At 42.7% G+C, this 22,594-nt stretch overlaps 1 protein-coding gene across 1 annotated transcript; it reads right to left on the minus strand.

Annotated features, from left to right (window-relative positions):
* Positions 1-19,485: 19,485 nt before the first annotated feature.
* Positions 19,486-20,241, minus strand: LOC136142326 (olfactory receptor 3A3-like; the record flags this gene model as incomplete). Its single annotated transcript, XM_065900315.1, has 1 exon — positions 19,486-20,241. A coding segment is annotated over one exon (756 nt), but the record flags the coding sequence as incomplete, so codon positions are not given.
* Positions 20,242-22,594: the final 2,353 nt, after the last annotated feature.

A 22,594-nucleotide genomic window follows, 5' to 3' on the forward strand; every position in this document is an offset into this window, starting at 1 on the left:
TCCTCAAGTCCATTCTCTAGTAAGTCTGTGTCTTTATTCCCATCTTACCCCTAGGTTCTTCATGACCTGTTTTTTTTTCTTAGATTCCATATATATGTGTTAGCATACCATATTTGTTTTTCTCTTTCTGACTTACTTCACTCTGTATGACAGAGTCTAGGTCCATCCACCTCACTACAAATAACTCAGTGTCATTTCTTTTTATGCCTGAGTAATATTCCATTGTATACATGTGCCACATCTTCTTTGGATTAATTTAATTAACTGAAATCTTCTGTGTTTGAGAAGGCTATAGTTAGAAACAAAGACTCATACACTATCAGAGTGGTGGTAAAATCTATCTGGACACTTGATTGGCATTTCCTCTTAAATATTAAGATATGCATATCCTTTGACCCACCTTTGGGAATCTATCACAGAAAAACTCTTGTGTATGTGAACAAGGCAGCATTGGACACAGTTTTAATTACAGCATTGTTTGTCATTGTGAAAAATCGGTAGAATGTACATCAACAGGGGAAACGTTCAGCAAATCACAGCAAGTCCGTCCTGGTGGAGTACCATACGGCAATCAGAGCAAAGTAGATAGCTGGGAACTAATATGGAAAGAGATGAAAGCAAATTGCAGAATTCTGGGTATGGCATATTCCTGTTTTTGAATACATTCTGACCATATGACCATGTGGGGAAAGGCAGAGTCACCACCTGGAATGAGCCACCCCTGCTTTCAATGTCATCACTGGGCATTAGGGAAGAAAGCTTTCACTATTTAGATTTAAGATTTCCATGTTGTTTAAATATTTTCATAAGGAATTATTAGTTTTCAAATGTTTTTCTTTTGGAAAACAATAGTCTGCTCTATTTTATTCCGTTTAAAAGCACTTACTTAACAAACTTAAATTCAGCAAAGGTCCGTGTAGGAGGATTAGGCAGTGGACACCCCCCTGAAGTGGATGTGGAAGCCCAGAGTCAGGGGATGGGAGCTGATGGGAGGGCCAGTAACAGGGCACATGCTCTGTTACGAGAAGAATGTTTCGTAGTCTTGGTTTTTTTTTAAAAAAATACCATTAGAAATGGATTTTCAATTTGATGAAAAGTCTGCACCACTGTAGAGGACATCTATGGGTTTTGTCACCCAGCATCCGTGTCCCTTCTCTTGGTACTGGTATCCTCATGTCCCCATAGAAAATCTCCCCTTTCTTTTTCTCTCGGCCATTATGCTTCTGATAGAGTTGACGTCACCTCTGATTCCAAGGGTGGGCATGTGGCTCAGGCCTGGCCAATCGGAGCAGTGCTTTCCTCCGGCCGCGGTGATCCCATCCAACCAGTGACACTTTTGAGGATGCAGGAGGGCAGAAGGTTAATGGACAGAGGGGAAGCTAGGGCAAGAAGAAGACACATCTCAGAGAACCAAATCCTGGATCCAGCCATGCCTGAAGACAGGAACTACCTCTGTATCTTTTGGTTATACAGACCCATAAATTCTCCATTTCGCTGAAGCCAATGGGAATATTTTTGATTGCATACTACATGAAGTAACACAGAGAAAGACAAATATCATATGATATCACTTATACGTGGAGTCTTTAAAAAAATGATATAAATGAACTTATTTAGAAAACAGAAGTGGGCTCACAGCCATAAAAAACAAACTTACTGTTACCAAAGAGGATAGCAGAGGGAGACGAGGAAAGATAAATTAGGGGTTTGGGATTAACATACACGCACTACTATATATAAAATAGATAAACAAGGACCTACTTTATAGGACAGGGAACTATATTCAATATCTTGTAATAACCTATAGTGGAAAAGAATCTGAAAAAAATATATATATTTATATATATATATATATGTATATAAAACAATATGTGTGTGTGTGTGTAATGGAATCACTTTGCTATACACCTGAAACTAACACTGTAAACGAACTATACTTCAAGTTTTTAAATGGTTAAAAAAAATTTAATGAAATAAATAAAATCATTTATGCTTTACATAAAGGTGCATTCTTAGAAAGTTAAAATTTCTCATAGGGAGCTTCCCTGGTGACACAGTGGTTGACAGTCCGCCTGCCAATACAGGGGACACGGGTTCAAGTCCTGGTATGGGAAGATCCCACATGCCGCGGAGCAACTAAGCCCGTGTGCCACAACTGCTGAGCCTGCTCTCTAGAGCCCACGAGCCACAAGTACTGAGCCCATGCACATACAGCCCATGCTCTTCAACAGGAGAAGCCACTGCAATAAACCCGTGTACTGCATCGAAGAGTGGCCCCTGCTTGCGCAACGAGCTGCAACAGAGACCAAACGCACGGAAAAATAAATAAATAAATATAAATTTTTTTCTCGTAATGTGTCTGCACTAACCACTATGAGCAGTTTTATGTGTTTTCGTCCAGATTTTTTCCTAGGATATGCTAACCTGCATTTACAATATTTTTTTTACATTAATAAGATCATATCAAGTACCAATTTGGCTGTTTATAATTCTTATTCCATGAATGCCATGTTCTTGTCATTTATACAATTCCATATTGGATTATTTGTCTTTTATGTACTGATTTCTAAGAGTTTTATCGGGTTTTTTCCCCACATTTTAAAGATATTTTCTTTAGTTTACTATTTGTATCACTGATTTTTTCCTAACTCGTTTGTCTTTTCATCTTATTTATGGTGTTTTGTTCATAACAGAGTTTAACATTTTTGTATAATTAGACATTCATTTTATTTTATTTTTTTGCCTTCTGCACTTTGTATCCTGCATTTAAAAAAATTTTTTTTAAGATGTTGGGTGTAGGAGTTTATTAGTTAATTAATTTTATTTTTTTGCTGTGTTGGGTCTTCGTTTCTGTGCGAGGGCTTTCTCTAGTTGTGGCAAGCGGGGGCCACTCTTCAGCGCAGTGCGCGGGCCTCTCACGATCACGGCCTCTCTTGTTGCGGAGCACAAGCTCCAGACGCACAGGCGCAGTAGCTCTGGCTCACGGGCCTAGTTGCTCCGCGGCATGTGGTATCTTCCCGGACCAGGGCTCGAACCTGTGTCCCCTGCATCGGCAGGTGGACTCTCAACCGCTGCGCCACCAGGGAAGCCCTCCTGCATTTTTTATTATCTGGTTGATAAAGAATTATCCCAATTGATTCCCAATTTGATGCTTTCACGGTGTTTTCTGCCATAAATACGTTTCACATTTCTTTGTGTTCAGACATTGATTCATATTTACTCATGCATGGCTTCTGGGTTTTGTATTATGCATTAATGACTTCATCAATGTTTTCTCCTTTCATTTTTATGGTTTCATATTTTCTATTTAATTTTATGCTTTCATTTATTCCCATTTCAAGTTTAATTCTTTTGGAAATTAATTTTTCTGTATAAAGTAAAATCTAGACCAGCTTTCTTCAGACTTGTGTAATCCAAGTAATTTCACCATTGCTCTTTATGTACTCTTTCAATTTCGGTTTCACTCTGACTTCTGACTTAATTTTACATTTTCTCTCCAGTCACATCTCTGGCTTGCTCCCTTAGACACAACTGCTGGCATCCTGGCTGATAAACCCTACCTTCCCGTGAGAATATGGAACTTGTTTTTTATTTTGGACGTCAATTTTGCAGACACACATCTTGGCCTTTCTCCACCTATCCTTCACCCTACTACATGGTAGAGTAATGTTCCCTCATTCCCTACCCAGGTAATATGCTATAATTACAGAGACCTGGATAAATATGTCATGTGGGAATGCATAGTTCTTGCAAAATTATGAACTCCACCTGAAAACTCTCTCATCACTAAACCTCGGACTGTGTATATTTGCACGTGTGTATGCAACCCTTTTAAACAAAATATTCACAAAAACATTATTTATAATAGTAAAAAATAGAAAAACTCAAATGTTCAAGTATCCCCAACTCAACAGTCCTCTAATCCATTGATGCTTTAATCTCCTCTCTCTCATCCCCTTCTTGTCCTCACGTTATTCCCTGCATTCTTGGGAAGGCAACTTAAGCTGAACCAATCAAATGTCTGTCTGTCTTTCTCTGTCTCTTTCTTCTCCCTCCCCAATCCCAACTTTCTGGACTGAATCCTTCAGGTCACTTCCTCAGAGAGGCCATCCCAGATCACTCAAGCCAAATTAGCTAGAAGAACAAATTGCAAGAATAAACAAAGGTGGGGGTTAAACTTTGGTGACGATGACATTTCAACTCAGTCGAGAAATACGGATTATAAACGTTATAAATAGATAACGTTCCAGGGCTTCCCTGGTGGTGCAGTGGTTGAGAGTCCGCCCGCCGATGCAGGGGACACGGGTTCGTGCCCCGGTCCGGGAAGATCCCACATGCCGTGGAGCGGCTGGGCCCGTGAGCCATGGCCGCTGAGCCTGGGCGACTGGAGCCTGTGCTCCACGACGGAGGAGGCCACAGCAGTGAGAGGCCCGCATACTGCAAAAACTAAAGATAAATAAATAAATAAATATATAACGTTCCAACACCTGACTAACCTTTGGGGGCAAAACAAAATTAGATCAATGTCATTTTTTGCACCCAAATAAATTCCTAGTGGATTAAAATTTTAAAGTACTAGAAGACGTTATGAGTGACAAATTTTACAGTTTTACAGTGGGTAAGGCTTTCTATTGGACATAAACTACCGAAATCATAATGAAAAGATCGATGACTTAAATACATTATAAAAGTTTTTAAAAACCTTCTATATAGAAAAGAACTATGACCAAAGTTAAAATGAAGCAATGAGGAAGGAAAGCGTTTTCAAATTACAGCAAAGGTTTGATATCTTTAACATATAAAGAGCACTCTCAAATCAATAAGAGAAATATGACTATTACAATTAAAAAATAGAAAAAAAGGATATGAAAAGGCAGTTCTCAGAAGAGGAGTTACCAGTGGCCAGGTGTCATATGAATATTGTTAAACCAGTTTAGAAATCAAAGAAAGTGAAACACTATTGAGATATGATTTTGGTTACTCTATGGGCAAAGATTTAAAGGATTGAAAATGTCCTGCTTGGTGTGCATTATGGGCTGAATTGTATCCCCCCTTAATTCGTATGTTGAAATCCTATTGTCTAATGTGACAGTATTTGGCGATAGGGACTTTAAAGAGGTAATTAAGGTTATATTTATCAGGTCATAAGTGTGGGTACCTAATCCAACAGGTCTGGTGTCCTTACAAGAAGAGGAACAAGACACCAAAGAGCTCCTTCTCTCACTACACACACACACACACACACAAAGGACATGTGAGGACACAGCGAGAAGGTGTCTGCCTATAACTCAAGGAGGAGGCCTCACCAGAAACCAACCTGCTGGCACCTTGGTCTTGGACTTCAAGTCTCCAGAACTATGAGAAAATAAATTTCTGCTGTTTAAGACACCTAGTCTGTGGTATTTTATTATTATTTTATTATGGCGGGCTAAGCTGACAAATAGAGGGTAGGAAGTAAGAAAATGGACACTTTCATACACAGTTGGTTGGAGTTAAATTGATGCAAACGTTTTGGAGGGCAACTTGGTAATACATATCAAGCACTTTAAAAAGAGATTACTCTTTGACCCAACAAGCCTCCTTCTAAAATCCTATTGTACATAATGTGTTACACCAAAACAAATGTACCAGCGTATTAATTTCAGCATGGTTCATAATATTGAAAAATTATAAGTAGCCTAAAGGCCTATGTACAATAGATTGGTTAAAATAACTATGGTATACACATTCTGTGGAATATTATACAGCTATTGAAAATAATGTGGAGGGCACAGGCTTCTCCATATCCACTATGTGGCCCACTTCTGGGCCAATTTTGGGTGCCCTGTCTGGAAAGGGAAGGTCCTTCTCCTTGTCCCTTTCCTCCAGCTGCCCCTTGCAGTCCCTCCCCACCTTTGACTCATTTGTCTCCTTTTCTACCACAATATGAGTTGATCAGCAAGGAGCTAATCCCTTAAGAAGAAAAGAGGCCTATTTCTCCCTTGAAGTAATAAACGAGGGCCAAGTAATCAGACCACAGTAGTTAAATAAATAAAATTATGATTCCCTCAATTCATTAATAGTCAAGACTTTGCTATTGCAAGTGTAAAAAAGTAGAACAGAAACAATCAAAAATATTCCCTCAATTATAAATAAGTATGATTATAATTATGAAAATAAATTTATGATTAAATAAAATTATGATTCCCTCAATTCATTAATACTCAAGACTTTGCTATTGCAAGTGAAAAGAAGTAGAACAGAAACAATCTAAAATATTCCCATTGGCTTAAGCGAAACGGAGAATTTCTGGGTCTGTATAACCGAAAGGTACAAAGGTAGTTCCTGTCTTCAGGCATGACTGGATCCAGGATTTGGTTTTCTGAGATGTGTCTTCTTCTTGCTCTAGCTTCCCCTCTGTCCATTGCCAGCCTGCCTCCCCTGCAGCCCCAAAAGTGTCATTGGTTGGATGGGATCACCAGAGCCAGAGGAAAGCAGTGCTCCGATTGGCCAGGCCTGATCCACATGCCCAGCCCTGGAATCAGAGATGACGTCAACTCTATCAGAAAGATAATGGCCGAGAGAAAAGAAAAGGGGAGAATTTCTAGCGTGACATGACGATACCAGTACCAAGAGAACGGACACGGATGCCGGGTGAGAAAACCCATAGATGTCCTCTACAGTGGTGCAGACTTTTCATCAAATTGAAAATCCATTTCTAATGTTTTTTTTTTTTTAAAAAAAACCAAGACTACGAAACATTCTTCTCGTAATAGACCATGTGCCCTGTTACTGGCCCTCCCATCAGCTCCCATCCCCTGACTCTCGGCTTCCACATCCACTTCAGGGGGGTGTCCTCTGCCTAATCTTCCCACACAGACCTTTGCTGAATTTAAGTTTCTTAAGTAAGTGCTTTTAAAGGGAAAAGAATGGAGCAGACTATTGTTTTCCAAAGGAAAAACATTTGAAAACTAATAATTCCTTAGGAAAATATTTAAAGAACATGGAAATCTAAAATCTAAATACAGAAAGCTTTCTTCCCTAATGCCCAGTGATGACATTGAAAGCAGGGTGGCTCATTCCAGGTGGTGACTCTGCCTTTCCCCACATGGTCATATGGTCAGAATGTATTCAAAAACAGGAATATGCCATACCCAGAATTCTGCAATTTGCTTTCATCTCTTTCCATATTAGTTCCCAGCTATCTGCTTTGCTCTGATTGCCGTATGGTACTACACCAGGACGGACTTGCTGTGATTTACTGAACGTTTCCGCTGTTGATGTACATTCTACCGATTTTTCACAATGACAAACAATGCTGTAAATAACACTGTGGTCAATGCTGCCTTGTTCACATACAGAAGAGTTTTTCTGTGATAGATTCCCAAAGGTGGGTCAAAGGATATGCATATCTTAATATTTAAGAGGAAATGCCAATCAAGTGTCCAGATAGATTTTACCACCACTCTGATAGTGTATCAGTGTTTGTTTCTAACTATAGTCTTCTCAAACACAGAAGATTTCAGTTAATTAAATTAATCCAAAAAGATGTGGCACATATATACAATGGGATATTACTCACCCATAAAGAGAAACGAAACTGAGTTATTTGTAGTGAAGTGGATGGATCTACAGTCTGTCATATAAAGTGAAGTAAGTCAGAAAGAGAAAAACAAATACAGTATGCTAACACATAAATATGGAATCTAAGAAACAAAAAAGGTCATGAAGAACCTAGGGGTAAGACGGGAATAAAGACACAGACCTACTAGAGAATGGACTTGAGGATATGGGAAGGGGGAAGGATAAGCTGTGACAAAGTGAGAGAGTGGCATGCACATATATACACTACCAAACGTATAACAGATACCTAGTGGGAAGCAGCCGCATAGCACAGGGAGATCAGCTCAGTGCTTTGTGACCACCTCGAGGGGTGGGATAGGGAGGGTGGGAGGGAGGGGGAAGCAAGAGGGAAGAGATATGGGAACATATGTATATGTGTGACTGATTCACTTGGTTATAAAGCAGAAACTAACACACCATTGTAAAGCAATTATACTTCAAAAAAGATGTTAAAATGTATTAATCCTACAGTGAGACCTGCTCTGGTCCCAAAAAGCAAATCTTATAAAACTAAGACTCAGGGGCTTTCCCGGTGGCGCACTGGTTGAGAGTCCGCCTGCCGATGCACGGGACACGGGTTCGTGTCCCGGTCTGGGAGGATACCACATGCCGCGGAGCGGCTGGCCCCGTGAGCCATGGCCACTGAGACTGCGCGTCCAGAGTTTGTGCTCTGCAACGGGAGGGGCCACAACAGTGAGAGGCCCGCGTACCGCAAAAAAAACAAAAACAAAAAAGAAAAACTAAGGCTCAAGAGGTTCAAAGTGTTTCCAAGTCACTTAATAGGATCCCAGAACAAAGCCTAAGAATAAGTTCAGGAATAGAAACACATCCAGCACCCAAGGGAAATCTTATAATGCCTAGCACCCAATCTAAACTTACCGGGCATGCAAAGAAGCAGGAACATCCAAACCGTTATGACAGAAATCAGTTAAAATGCATCGATTGGGAAGGAAGAAGTAAATGTGCCTTTATTTACAGACAAAATGACTGTATATGTAGAAAGGCCCATGGGATTTATAAAAAGAGCTATTACTATCAACTAGTGAGTTTAGCAAGGTTGCAGAATACAAGCTGTTTTAGAGGGAGCTTATCACCTCACCCCAAACACTTAACCAACTGTCCCAGCACTTTTCTTTGCAGACCTGAAGCAAGGTCGGTAAGCGACAATCTCTTACTTAGTATTCTGGCGTTATACGTTAATATAAAAATGTAACTATAGAACTAAGAAAATATTCCAAAATTAACACTGAATGGCAGGACACAATTTTCTTTTTGTTCCACTTCTGACATTGTCTTCAATTAGGTGTGCTACTTGAATAGCTGAATCCCAGACCTCCCCTCCAACCTGAGCAAAAATGCAAGAATATTAGGAGGTGCAGAAGCTAAAACTAAACTCAGACACAGAACAGCAGCTCAGTTGTATTTTCTGCAGTTAACATTTAATCACCAAACAAAATACGTGGACCCTGAGCGCCCAAGGGCCAATACAGGCATAAGACGAAGACGCAACAAGTGGTTACCACTGAAGAAAGCAATGCCCTAGGGAAGGACGTCAAGGACACGACACATAAGGTAGGGTTAGCGCCCTGGGGCCTGCTGACGCTAAACGAAAAACTGGGTAAAAATGTACTGCAAGATGTGAACCACCCAGGAAAGCTGGTTCACACAGAACATGATGGAACTTCGGAGTTGGCCAAAGTCTTCAGCAGTGAATCGGCTAAAAGGGAGAGAAAAATAAAATTCAAGTTTGGGGAGGCACACGTCCCTCCCTGTCCCCCCACACCGACAATCCCAGAGCAGCACACTTCTTCTTTAGGCTTAACCCTCCCTTACAGCTCCACCTGGCCTGAGCCTGGCTCTGGCCACCTGCCACCAGCCCCTCCCTTGACCCCTCTAGAACCCACATGACCAGGACGCGGCCCTCCACAATGAGCTCCTTCTGAATGGGCTCTGGGACCAAAAAATATACACTCAGCAACTGGTGGGCGATCTCCGCGTCCATGGGCGATGGGAAATGCACAGTAAGGGTGCTGGAGGAGATATGGTTAAGGCACCACCCACACTACTGATTTCGCCTGTGCCTCAGGCTTCCTCCTCACTGAGACCCTCCTTCACCCCCCCACCCACCGGCTTCCCTGCCAGACCACCCCTTAGGCCGTCCACAACCTCCCACCCTATACACTGAGGCCACCCTGGACATCACCACCCCTACCCTCTGGTTTCCCTCAGGTTGGTTTGCCCCACCACCATCCCGTCAGCCCAGACCACCCTTGGCCCATACCCTCCAGCCGCCCAGAGTTCCTTCCTTCTACACTTCAGGCCCCACCGCCTGCAGCCCCTCCCCACAAACCACCTGCAGCCCAGCCCCTGGCCGCCCGACCTACGGGGGCTCCTGCAAAAGGATACCACTGTAGCGCCTGCGGACCAGGACCTCCGGCCCCGGGACCTGCATCTCCACGTGGCCCTGCTGCGTGGGCTGCCCACTGGATCTGCACAAGGCCACCGGCTGCGCCACCTGCCTCTCCAGCGACGCCAGGGTTGCCAGGGTTTCCAGGGTCGCCAGGAACAACCGGGTCACCGGGGTCACCCTGGCGACCACGTGCTGCTCCCACTGCAGCGGACGCGGCACCTGCGCCTTCGTCTGCTGCCCTCACGGCTCCTTCACCATCTGCCTCAGACTCCATCTAGAACCGCTTCCACCCTCCCTCCGAGCGGGAGAAGAAAAAAACGGTCCCTCACAAAACCAACCGTCTAATAGCCCCTGAGATGGGGATTCCCAGAGCGTCTGCGCAAACAGACCCCAGGTAACGTCTCCTGGCTCGTGATTGGTTCCCACCGACAGAGTCTGCAGGCTCTCCAGCCAATGGTCGCCCCCTTACGAAGCTCCTAACCACAGAGTGCTGTGTAACCCCAATGAGCCTGCGCAAACAGACACCCGCATCTTCCGGTCCCTCTAACCGGCCTACCTCGGGCCCAGGCTCCCCGTAAGCGGCTTAGCCATGAGGCCTCCACGTGACGCTCCTCGCAGTAGTGTGGCTGGAGCTCCCCAGTGCGCGTGTGCAAACAGAGCCCCGCCCCACCTCCTCAGGCCTCTGGGCGCGTAAGTTTCCCAGCCAAGCCTGCAAATCCCAGGCGAGCCCCGTGCACTTCGAAGTCTGTGTCAGTGCCAGCCTGGCCAACGTCACGTGTGACCAACCTGCTGAGCGAAGGTCCCTGTCATCGAGTTCTGGAAGGTAGTCGGGCACCTGTCCTGCCATTCAGTGTTAATTTTGGAATATTTTCTTAGTTCTATAGTTACATTTTTATATTAACGTATAACGCCAGAATACTAAGTAAGAGATTGTCGCTTACTGACCTTGCTTCAGGTCTGCAAAAAAAAGTGCTGGGACAGTTGGTTAAGTGTTTGGGGTGAGGTGATAAGCTCCCTCTAAAACAGCTTGTATTCTGCAACCTTGCTAAACTCACTAGTTGACAGTAAAAGCTCTTTTTATAAATCCCATGGGCCTTTCTACATATACAGTCATTTTGTCTGTAAATAAAGGCACATTTACTTCTTCCTTCCCAATCGATGCTTTTAACTGATTTCTGTCATAACGGTTTGGATGTTCTTGATTCTTTGCATGCCCGGTAAGTTTAGATTGGGTGCTAGGCATTATAAGATTTCCCTTGGGTGCTGGATGTGTTTCTATTCCTGAACTTATTCTTAGGCTTTGTTCTGGGATCCTATTAAGTGACTTGGAAACACTTTGAACCTCCTGAGTCTTAGTTTTTGTTTTTTGTTTGTTTGTTTGTTTTCCGTTACGTGGGCCTCTCACTGTTGTGGCCTCTCCCGTTGCGGAGCACACGCTCCGGACGCGCAGGCTCAGTGGCCATGGCTCATGGGGCCAGCCGCTCCGCGGCATGTGTGATCTTCCCATACCAGGGCCCGAACCCATGTCCCCTGCATCGGCAGGTGGACTCTCAACCACTGCACCACCAGGGAAGCCCCTGAGTCTTAGTTTTATAAGAGTTGCTTTTTGGGACCAGAGCAGGTCTCACTGTAGGATTAATACATTTTAACATCTTTTTTGAAGTATAATTGCTTTACAATGGTGTGTTAGTTTCTGCTTTATAACCAAGTGAATCATTTATACATATACATATGTTCCCATATCTCTTCCCTCTTGCGTCCCCCTCCCTCCCACCCTCCGTATCCCACCCCTCTAGGTGGTCACAATGCACTGAGCTGATCTCCCTGTGCTATGCGGCTGCTTCCCACTAGGTATCTGTTTTACGTTTGGTAGTGTATATATGTGCATGCCACTCTCTCACTTTGTCACAGCTTATCCTTCCCCCTCCCCATATCCTCAAGTCCATTCTCTAGTAAGTCTGTGTCTTTATTCCCATCTTACCCCTAGGTTCTTCATGAGCTGTTTCTTTTTTCTTAGATTCCATATATATGTGTTAGCATACCATATTTGTTTTTCTCTTTCTGACTTACTTCCATCTGTATGACAGAGTCTAGGTCCATCCACCTCACTACAAATAACTCAGTTTCGTTTCTTTTATGGCTGAGTAATATTCCATTGTATATATGTGCCACATCTTCTTTGGATTAATTTAATTAACTGAAATCTTCTGTGTTTGAGAAGGCTATAGTTAGAAACAAAGACTCATACACTATCACAGTGGTGGTAAAATCTATCTGGACACTTGATTGGCATTTCCTCTTAAATATTAAGATATGCATATCCTTTGACCCACCTTTGGGAATCTATCACAGAAAAACTCTTCTGTATGTGAACAAGGCAGCATTGACCACAGTGTTAATTACAGCATTGTTTGTCATTGCGAGAATTTGGTAGAATGTACATCAACAGGGGAAACGTTCAGTAAATCACAGCAAGTCCGTCCTGGTGGAGTACCATACGGCAGTCAGAGCAAAGTAGATAGCTGGGAACTAATATGGAAAGAGATGAAAGCAAATTGCAGAATTCTGGGTATGGCACATTCATGTTTTTCAATACATTCTGACAATATGACCATGTGGGGAAAGGCAGAATCACCACCTGGAATGAGCCACCCTGCTTTCAATGTCATCACTGGGCATTAGGGAAGAAAGCTTTCACTATTTAGATTTTAGATTTCCATGTTGTTTAAATATTTTCCTAAGGAATTATTAGTTTTGAAATATTTTTCCTTTGGAAAACAGTAGTCTGCTCCATTCTTTTCCCTTTAAAAGCACTTACTTAAGAAACTTAAATTCAGCAAAGTTCTTTGTGGGAGGATTAGGCAGAGGACACCCCCCTGAAGTGAATGTGGAAGCCCAGAGTCAGGGGATGGGAGCTGATGGGAGGGCCAGTAACAGGGCACATGGTCTCTTATGAGAAGAATGTTTCGTAGTCTTGGTTTTTTTTAAAAAAAAAAAAAAACATTAGAAATGAATTTTCAATTTTATATAAAGTCTGCACCACTGTAGAGGACATCTATGGGTTTTGTTACCCAGCATCCGTGTCCCTTGTCTTGGTACCGGTATCCTCATGTCACCCTCGAAAATCTCCCCTTTCTTTTTCTCTCGGCCATTATGCTTCTGATATAGTTGACGTCACCTCTGAATCCAAGCGTGGGCATGTGGCTCAGGCCTGGCCAATCGGAGCACTGCTTTCCTCCGGCCGCGGTGATCCTATCCAACCAGTGACACTTTTGGGGCTGCAGGGGAGGCCGGCTGGCAATGGACAGAGGGGAAGCTAGAGCAAGAAGACAGATCTCAGAGAACCGAGTCCTGGATCCAGCCATGCCCGAAGACAGGAACTACCTCTGTACATTTCAGTTACACAGACCCAGAAATTCTCCCTTTGGCTTAAGCCAATGTGGATATTTTTGATTGTTTCTGTTCAACTCGGTTCCAAACCCTCCAAGGGGCTCCCTGTCAGAGTTGAAAACAAAGCCTTACGGTGGCCTGAAAAGTCCTACGTGATCCAGCCTGTATCCTCGCTGGCTTCGTCCCTTCCCGTTCCCCTTTCCCCTTGCGTATTTTTTTTTTACATCTTATTGGAGCATAATTGCTTTACAATGGTGTGTTATTTTCTGCTGTATAACAAGGTGAATCAGTTATACATATACATATGTTCCCATATCTCTTCCCTCTTGTGTCTCCCTCCCTCCCGCCGGCACGCTGTCTTATTGTGTGTCTGTTCACACAGTTGTCCCCACAACCTGACAGGGAGCCCCTGAGCGAGGGATGTGTCCAGGCTCCCCGCTGGGTCCCCGAGGGCAGACAGGCAGGTGAGAGAGACAGACCGAGAAGGTCAAAAGCTGACTCAGAGCCAGAACAGAGAGGAACTGGAAGGGAGGGAAGGCGAGCCAGGGATGCCCCCCACCCCAGGGAAGGGCAGCCGCTGCCGGGGACACTCCACCTCCACTCGGGAGGGAAAGCTGCCGGGCCTGGAGGCTCAGGGTGTGGGGAGGACACTCCAGCCAGGGGGTAGGGATCAAGTGACCCAGAATGAAGTCCCTGCCCTGCCTCGGGCTCTGGCCCTGGTGCCGTCTCCTCCCCTGGCAGCAGTGGTCGCTGGCAGACAGCTACACCCCCCCAGGCAGTGCTGCCCCTAGCCCTGCCATCACGCCGGCTGTACCTTTCCTGTTGTCTTGACCCCCTTCCAGACACAGAAGTAGACCATCACCCAGCAGGCCAGGAGACACAGGGTCACCTCCCAGCTGAGGGCCCCCGGAACCTCCAGGCCCCCGGACTTTGCTCCTGGGGGAGGGAAAGCCCATGAGGGCTGTGCCACCAAACGGCCAGGAGACTGGGGGTGGTTCTGGGGTGGTGCCACCCGCCAGCAGGTTGGTTTCTGGTGAGGCCTCCTCCTTGAGTTATAGACAGACACCTTCTCACTGTGTCCTCACATGTCCTTTGTGTGTGTATGTGTGTGTGTGTAGTGAGAGAAAGAGCTCTTTGGTGTCTTGTTCCTCTTCTTATAAGGACACCAGACCTATTGGATTAGGTACCCACACTTATGACCTGATAAATATAACCTTAATTACCTCTTTAAAGTCCCTATCGCCAAATACTGTCACATTAGACAATAGGATTTCAACATACGAATTAAGGGGGGATACAATTCAGCCCATAATGCACACCAAGCAGGACATTTTCAATCCTTTAAATCTTTGCCCATAGAGTAACCAAAATCATATCTCAATAGTGTTTCACTTTCTTTGATTTCTAAACTGGTTTAACAATATTCATATGACACCTGGCCACTGGTAACTCCTCTTCTGAGAACTGCCTTTTCATATCCTTTTTTTCTATTTTTTAATTGTAATAGTCATATTTCCCTTATTGATTTGAGAGTGCTCTTTATATGTTAAAGATATCAAATCTTTGCTGTAATCTGAAAACGCTTTCCTTCCTCATTGCTTCATTTTAACTTTGGTCATAGTTCTTTTCTATATAGAAGGTTTTTAAAAACTTTTATAATGTATTTAAGTCATCGATCTTTTCATTATGATTTCGGTAGTTTATGTCCAATAGAAAGCCTTACCCACTGTAAAACTGTAAAATTTGTCACTCATAACGTCTTCTAGTACTTTAAAATTTTAATCCACTAGGAATTTATTTGGGTGCAAAAAATGACATTGATCTAATTTTGTTTTGCCCCCAAAGGTTAGTCAGGTGTTGGAACGTTATTTATTTATTTATTTATCTTTAGTTTTTGCAGTACGCGGGCCTCTCACTGCTGTGGCCTCCTCCGTTGCGGAGCACAGGCCCCGGTCGCCCAGGCTCAGCGGCCATGGCTCACGGGCCCAGCCGCTCCACGGCATGTGGGATCTTCCCAGACCGGGGCACGAACCCGTTTCCCCTGTATCGGCGGGCGGACTCTCCACCACTGCGCCACCAGGGAAGCCCTGGAACGTTATCTATTTATAACGTTTATAATCCGTATTTCTCGACTGAGTTGAAATGTCATCGTCACCAAAGTTTAACCCCCACCTTTGTTTATTCTTGCAATTTGTTCTTCTAGCTAATTTGGCTTGAGTGATCTGGGATGGCCTCTCTGAGGAAGTGACCTGAAGGATTCAGTACAGAAAGTTGGGATTGGGTAGGGAGAAGAAAGAGATAGAGAAAGACAGACATTTGATTGGTTCAGCTTAAGTTGCCTTCCCAAGAATGCAGGGAATAACGTGAGGACAAGAAGGGGATGAGAGAGAGGAGATTAAGGCATCAATGGATTAGAGGACTGTTGAGTTGGCGATACTTGAACATTTGAGTTTTTCTATTTTTTACTATTATAAATAATGTTGTGAATATTTTGTTTAAAAGGGTTGCATACACACATGTGCAAATATACACAGTCCGAGGTTTAGTGATGAGAGAGTTTTCAGGTGGAGTTCATAATTTTGCAAGAACTATGCATTCCCACATGACATATTTATCCAGGTCTCTGTAATTATAGCATATTACCTGGGTAGGGAATGAGGGAACATTACTCTACCATGTAGTAGGGTGAAGGATAGGTGGAGAAAGGCCAAGATGTGTGTCTGCAAAATTGACGTCCAAAATAAAAAACAAGTTCCATATTCTCACGGGAAGGTAGGGTTTATCAGCCAGGATGCCAGCAGTTGTGTCTAAGGGAGCAAGCCAGAGATGTGACTGGAGAGAAAATGTAAAATTAAGTCAGAAGTCAGAGTGAAACCGAAATTGAAGAGTACATAAAAAGCAATGGTGAAATTACTTGGATTACACAAGTCCGAAGAAAGCTGGTCTAGATTTTACTTTTTACAGAAAAATTAATTTCCAAAGAATTAAACTTGAAATGGGAATAAATGAAAGCATACAATTAAATAGAAAATATGAAACCATAAAAATGAAAGGAGAAAACATTGATGAAGTCATTAATGCATAATACAAAACCCAGAAGCCATGCATGAGTAAATATGAATCAATGTCTGAACACAAAGAAATGTGAAACGTATTTATGGCAGAAAACACCGTGAAAGCATCAAATTGGGAATCAATTGGGATAATTCTTTATCAACCAGATAATAAAAAATGCAGGAGGGCTTCCCTGGTGGCGCAGCGGTTGAGAGTCCACCTGCCGATGCAGGGGACACAGGTTCGAGCCCTGGTCCGGGAAGATCCCTCATGCCGCGGAGCAACTAGGCCCGTGAGCCACAACTACTGAGCCTGTGCGTCTGGAGCCTGTGCTCCGCAACAAGAGAGGCCGTGATCGTGAGAGGCCCGCGCACTGCGATGAAGAGTGGCCCCCGCTTGCCACAACTAGAGAAAGCCCTCGCACAGAAACGAAGACCCAACACAGCAAAAAAATAAAATTAATTAATTAATAAACTCCTACACCCAACATCTTAAAAAAAATTTTTTTAAAATGCAGGATACAAAGTGCAGAAGGCAAAAAAATAAAATAAAATGAATGTCTGATTATACAAAAATGTTAAACTCTGTTATGAACAAAACACCATAAATAAGATGAAAAGAGAAACGAGTTAGGAAAAAATCAGTGATACAAATAGTAAACTAAAGAAAATATCTTTAAAATGTGGGAAAAAAACCCGAAAAATCTCTTAGAAATCAGTACATAAAAGACAAACAATCCAATATGGAACTGTACAAATGACAAGAACATGGCATTCATGGAATAAGAATTATAAACAGCCAAATTGGTGCTTGATATGATCTTATTAATGTAAAACAAATATTGTAAATGCAGGTTAGCATATCCCAGGAAAAAATCTGGACGAATACACATAAAACTGCTCGTAGTGGTTAGTGCAGACACATTATGAGAAAAAAATGTATTTATTCATTTATTTATTTATTTATTTATTTTTGGCTGCCTTTGGTCTTTGTTGCTGCACTTTGCGCAAGCAGGGACCACTCTTCGTTGCGGTGCACGGGCTTATTGCGGTGGCTTCTCTTGTTGCAGAGCATGGGCTCTAGGTGCGTGGGCTCAGTACTTGTGGCTCGTGAGCTCTAGAGCGCAGGCTCAGCAGTTGTGGCACACGGGCTTAGTTGTTCCGCGGCTTGTGGGATCTTCCCATACCAGGACTCGAACCGGTGTCCCCTGCATTGGCAGGGGGACTCTCAACCACTGTGTCACCAGGGAAGCCCCCTATGAGAAATTTTAACTTTCTATGAGTGCACCTTTATGTAAAGCATAAATGATTTTATTTCATTAAATTTTTTTTAACCATTTAAAGAATTGAAGTACAGTTCGTTTCCAGTGTTGTGTTAGTTTCAGGTGTATAGCAAAGTGATTCCATTACACACACACACACACATATTGTTTTATATATATATATATATATATATATATATTCTTTTTCATATTCTTTTCCACTATAGGTTATTACAAGATATTGAATATAGTTCCCTGTGCTATAGAGTAGGTCCTTGTTGTTTATCTATTTTATATATAGTAGTGTGTATATGTTAATCCCAAACTCCTAACTTATCTCTCCCCCTCTCCCTCTGCTATCCTCTTTGGTAACCGTAAGTTTGTTTTTTATGGCTGTGAGTCCATTTCCGTTTTCTAAATAAGTTCATTTATATCATTTTTTAAAGACTCCACATATAAGTGATATCATATGATATTTGTCTTTCTCTGTTTTACTTCACTTAGTATGCTAATCTGTAGGTCCTTCCATGTTGCTGCAAATGGCACTGTTTCATTTTTTATGGCTGAGTAATATTCCATTGTATATATTCCCACATCTTCTTTATCTGTTTATCTGTCAATGGATATTTAGGTTGTTTCCATGTCTTGGCTACTGTGAACAGTGCTGCTCTGAACATAAGGGTGCATGTGTCTTATTGAATCATAGTTTTGCCTGGACATATGCCTAGGAGTGGGATTGCTGGATCATATGGTAGTTCAATTTTTAGGTTTTTAAGGAACTTCCATACTGTTCTCCATCATGGCTGCACCAATATACATGCCCACCAGCACTGTAGGAGGCTTCCTTTTTCTCCACACCCTCTCCAGCATTTATTATTTGTAGACTTTTTTTTTTTTTGCTGCGTTGGGTCTCCATTGCTGTGCGCGGGCTTTCTCTATTTGCGGCTGTCAGGGGCTACTCTTCTTTGCAGTGTGTGGGCTTCTTATTGCAGTGGCTTCTCTTGTTGTGGAGCACAGGCTCTAGGCACACAGGCTTCAGTAGTTGTGGCATGCGGGCTCAGTAGTTGTGGTTCGCGGGCTTGGTTGCTCTGTGTCATGTGGGATCTTTCCGGACCAGTGATTGAATCTGTGTCCCCTGCATTGGCAGACGAATTCTCAACCACTGTGCCACTGGGGAAGTCCCTATTATTTGTAGACTTTTTAATGATTGGCATTCTGATCGCTGTGAGGTGATACCTCACTGTAGTTTTGATTTGCATTTCTCTAGTAATTAGCGATATTGATAATCTTTTCATGTGCCTGTTGGCCATCTGCCTGTCTTCTTTGGAGAAATGTCTGCCTAAATGATTTTATAATAAGTATATATTGTAGTTGAAAAAAATAAATAATCTCTAAGCGTCCAGAACTGTAAATACACAGTGATTCCAGTTTTGTTTCCCTGCTTTATATACACATGCACATACATTTGCAGTTCAAAAATACACCTGAAGGAAACCATGAAAATGTTCACAGTGGTTCTCTGTAGGTGGTGAGATTGTGAAGGGTATTTTTTTGTCATTTTATGAACTTCTGTAACTGCACAACTTATTCAGTGACAATGTTTTATTTCTATCAATACAAAAAACAATGTTTTAGAATAAAAAATGCAACAGAGATATTTGATCTTTGCTAGAATGGAGGAAAACCTGGCACACAAAATAAGATTCACCAGATGGACCATCTACACTAAATTTCAGACTCCTATGTAGTTGGATTAAGTCCCAAAGCATCAGGTATGTGCCAGCCGCACTGTGGAAGAGTGTGGCCTTGTTTCGCATGTGCCATAGACGATGGGGTTGAGCATGGGAGCGAGGCCCACATACAGCACAGAAAGAACCCGGTCTCTCAAGCCAGAGTGTGCAGAGCTGGGAAGGATGCAGTGGAGGACTGAAGTGATGTAGAAAATACAGACCATGGTGATGTGAGCACCACGGGTAGAAAAGGCTTTTCTTTGGCCCTCGGCAGAGTGAGTCCTGAAAACTGCAGCGACAACATGTATATAGAAGCTCACAACCAGGGCACAGGGTGCAAGAGCCACCAGAAAACTGAAGAAGAGCAGGGCAAGTTCATTGGCCCACGTGGTGGAGCAAGAGAGTTTGAGCAGTGGAGGGAGGTCACAAGAGAAGTGGGTGATAAGGCGGGGTCCACAGAACTTGAGGAGAGCCGCAAGGATGGTGTGGGTGAGGGCACTGGTCAAAGCAAGCAGGCAGGAGATTGAAGCCAGTCCTGTCCGGGTCCTTTGGCCCATGAGGACTAGGTAGCGCAGTGGCTGGCAGATGGCTGCGTAGTGGTCATAGGCCGTGGCTGTGCGCAGGCAGCACTCCCAGGGAGCCAGGAAGTGGAGAAAGAATATCTGGGTGAGACAAGCATGATGGGGCATGACCCACACTGGTGCCAGCAGATGTACTAGAATCTGGGGCACCGTGGTGGAGATATAGGCAGTATCCAGCAGCGAGAGGTTGGCCAGGAAGAAATACATGGGAGTGTGGAGTCAGAAGTTCCCAGCCGCAGCCACTATGTAGAGCAGCAGAAAGCTGGCAAAGAGCAAAGCCTCAACTCCTGTGTCCCGTTCCCCAGCTGCGTGAAACCACGCATGGAAACTCGCACCTGTGGAGTCCAACTCAGAGTCACATGAGGGTTTAAGTTTGGAGTTTCAATTTACAAAAGGGAGTGGTGGTGAGGGAAGAGACAAAGAAGACTGGTTTCAGGCTTAAGGGAATAAAACTCAGAATTGGAAGAATGCAATTAGGCTCAGGATACCAGCAGTAAAGGAGAGGCCAGCAGAATGGAAACCCCATCAGTCCTCACACCAAGAGGAGGTGCACAGACCTTGAAGTCACAGTACATGCACATTCTATGAGAATATCAAAGGCAGTCCCTCAGAAACTTCTACCTGAGTAAGTGGCCCTGCACCTTGTAATTACCTGAAATTGTCCCATCACCAACCCAACAGAACCCCTACTCAGGATCAGTGATGAGATCAGGTCCCTCCTTCTCTTGCGCTGAACCTTTCAGTGCCTCCCATCTCACTCAGAGTCAAAGCCAAAGTCCTCCTCGTGGGCTAGCAGACCCTCTGTGATATGCCCTCTCCTTTCCTCTCTGGTCATCAGACAAGAGTTTCGTCAGCATCTTGTCCCATGTCACATCTTCAGACCTACCTACAGCAGCAAACATCCTTGCCTATTTCCTGCCTTGGAGGAAGAGGGCTCTGCCCTTCTATCCAAGGCTAACTTCTCCAGCTGCTCTTCATCTCAGTACTTGGCAATCCTTTTACATGTGAATGTACTAAAGGCCACTCAGTTGTTTACTTTAAAATGCTTTATTTTATGGTATGTCAATTTTGCCACAATAGAGAAGAAAGCAAATTAAAGACTTTCTTCAGACATATAAAAGCTGAATTATTGTCAGCAGAAAACCTGCACTACAAGAAATGTGAAAGACAGTTCTCTTCAAGGAAGGATGACACCAGATGGAATTTTGGATTTATGTGAATGAATGACGAGTTCCAGAAATGGAAACTATGTAGGTAAACATAAATTTTTCTCATTTTAATATCTCTTTCAATCATAGCAAACTGTTTAAGCAAAAATATTAACAGCATAGTGTGCGGTTTATAACCAATGTAGAAATAAAATGTATGACAACAATAGTACAAAGGACATGAGTGGGTAATTGGAAGTATATTGTAATGTTCTTACATGATATGTGGAATGATTTTCAACCATTTGAAGGTAGTCAATAATAAGGTAAAATGTCTATTAGAAACCCTAGATCTAAAAAAAGATACAGTGAGGATAAAATGGAATTCTAAAACTTATTCAATCTAAAAGAAGTCATGAAAAGATAGAACGAGGAACATAGAACACATGGGACAAACAGAAAATAAAGTACAGGATGGTAGACTTAAACTGAACCATATCACTAATTACATTAATGGTAAATGGTCTTCAGTTAAAAAAAATGCTTCAGTTAAAAAGCAGAGATTGTCAAAGTGGATAAAAGGGCAAAACAAAACATATGCTAAGCATAAGAAACCCACTTTAAAACATAAAGATATAGGTCTGGTAACAGTAAAAAGATGGATGAAGACATACCATGCAAACTCGAATAATAAGAAAGTTTGAGTAGCTATATTAATAGCAGGCAGAGTAGACTTTACGATAAGGAATATGATGGGATGGAGGACATTTGCTAATGATAAAGGGGTTATTTCATGAAGAAGTCATAATAACAAAGCTTCAAAATGTATGAAACAAAACTCACAGAAACGAAAGAAGTAAAGTAGCAATCAAGAGGAAACTTATCTTAAGTAACAGAACGATATTGCAGAAAATCAGACATAGAAGAGCAAATTTTAATTTTAAATTTAACCTAAATAAGCAGTAGGAAAGAAATAATGACGATAAGAGCAGATATGAATAAAATGTAAAATGAGCAAATAAATGATAGAGAAAAATCCATGAAACTGAAAGCTTTTAAAAATACCAATAAAACTGATAAAAACTGTAACCAGGGAATGTTAGGAAAAATGTTTGTGAATAAATTTTCCAATTTAGATGAGATGGACAAATTCCTTGAATGACGCAAATCACCAAAACTAACTCAAGAAGTGGAAAACCTGAATATCCCTAAATCTATGAAAGAAATGGAACAGAAAACTCCAGGCCCATATGACTCTACTAGTGGATACTATGAAATACTTAGAGAAGAAATATTACCAATCCTATACAAACTCTTTCAGAAAGTAGAGGAGGGGAAACACCTCTCAAATCATTTTATGAGGCCAGCGTTACAAAATACCCAAACCAGATGAAGACATTGCAAGAAAAGAAAACCAT

The sequence above is a fragment of the Phocoena phocoena genome, chromosome X, assembly GCF_963924675.1.
Source record: "Phocoena phocoena chromosome X, mPhoPho1.1, whole genome shotgun sequence".
NCBI classification, from domain to species: Eukaryota; Metazoa; Chordata; class Mammalia; order Artiodactyla; family Phocoenidae; genus Phocoena; species Phocoena phocoena.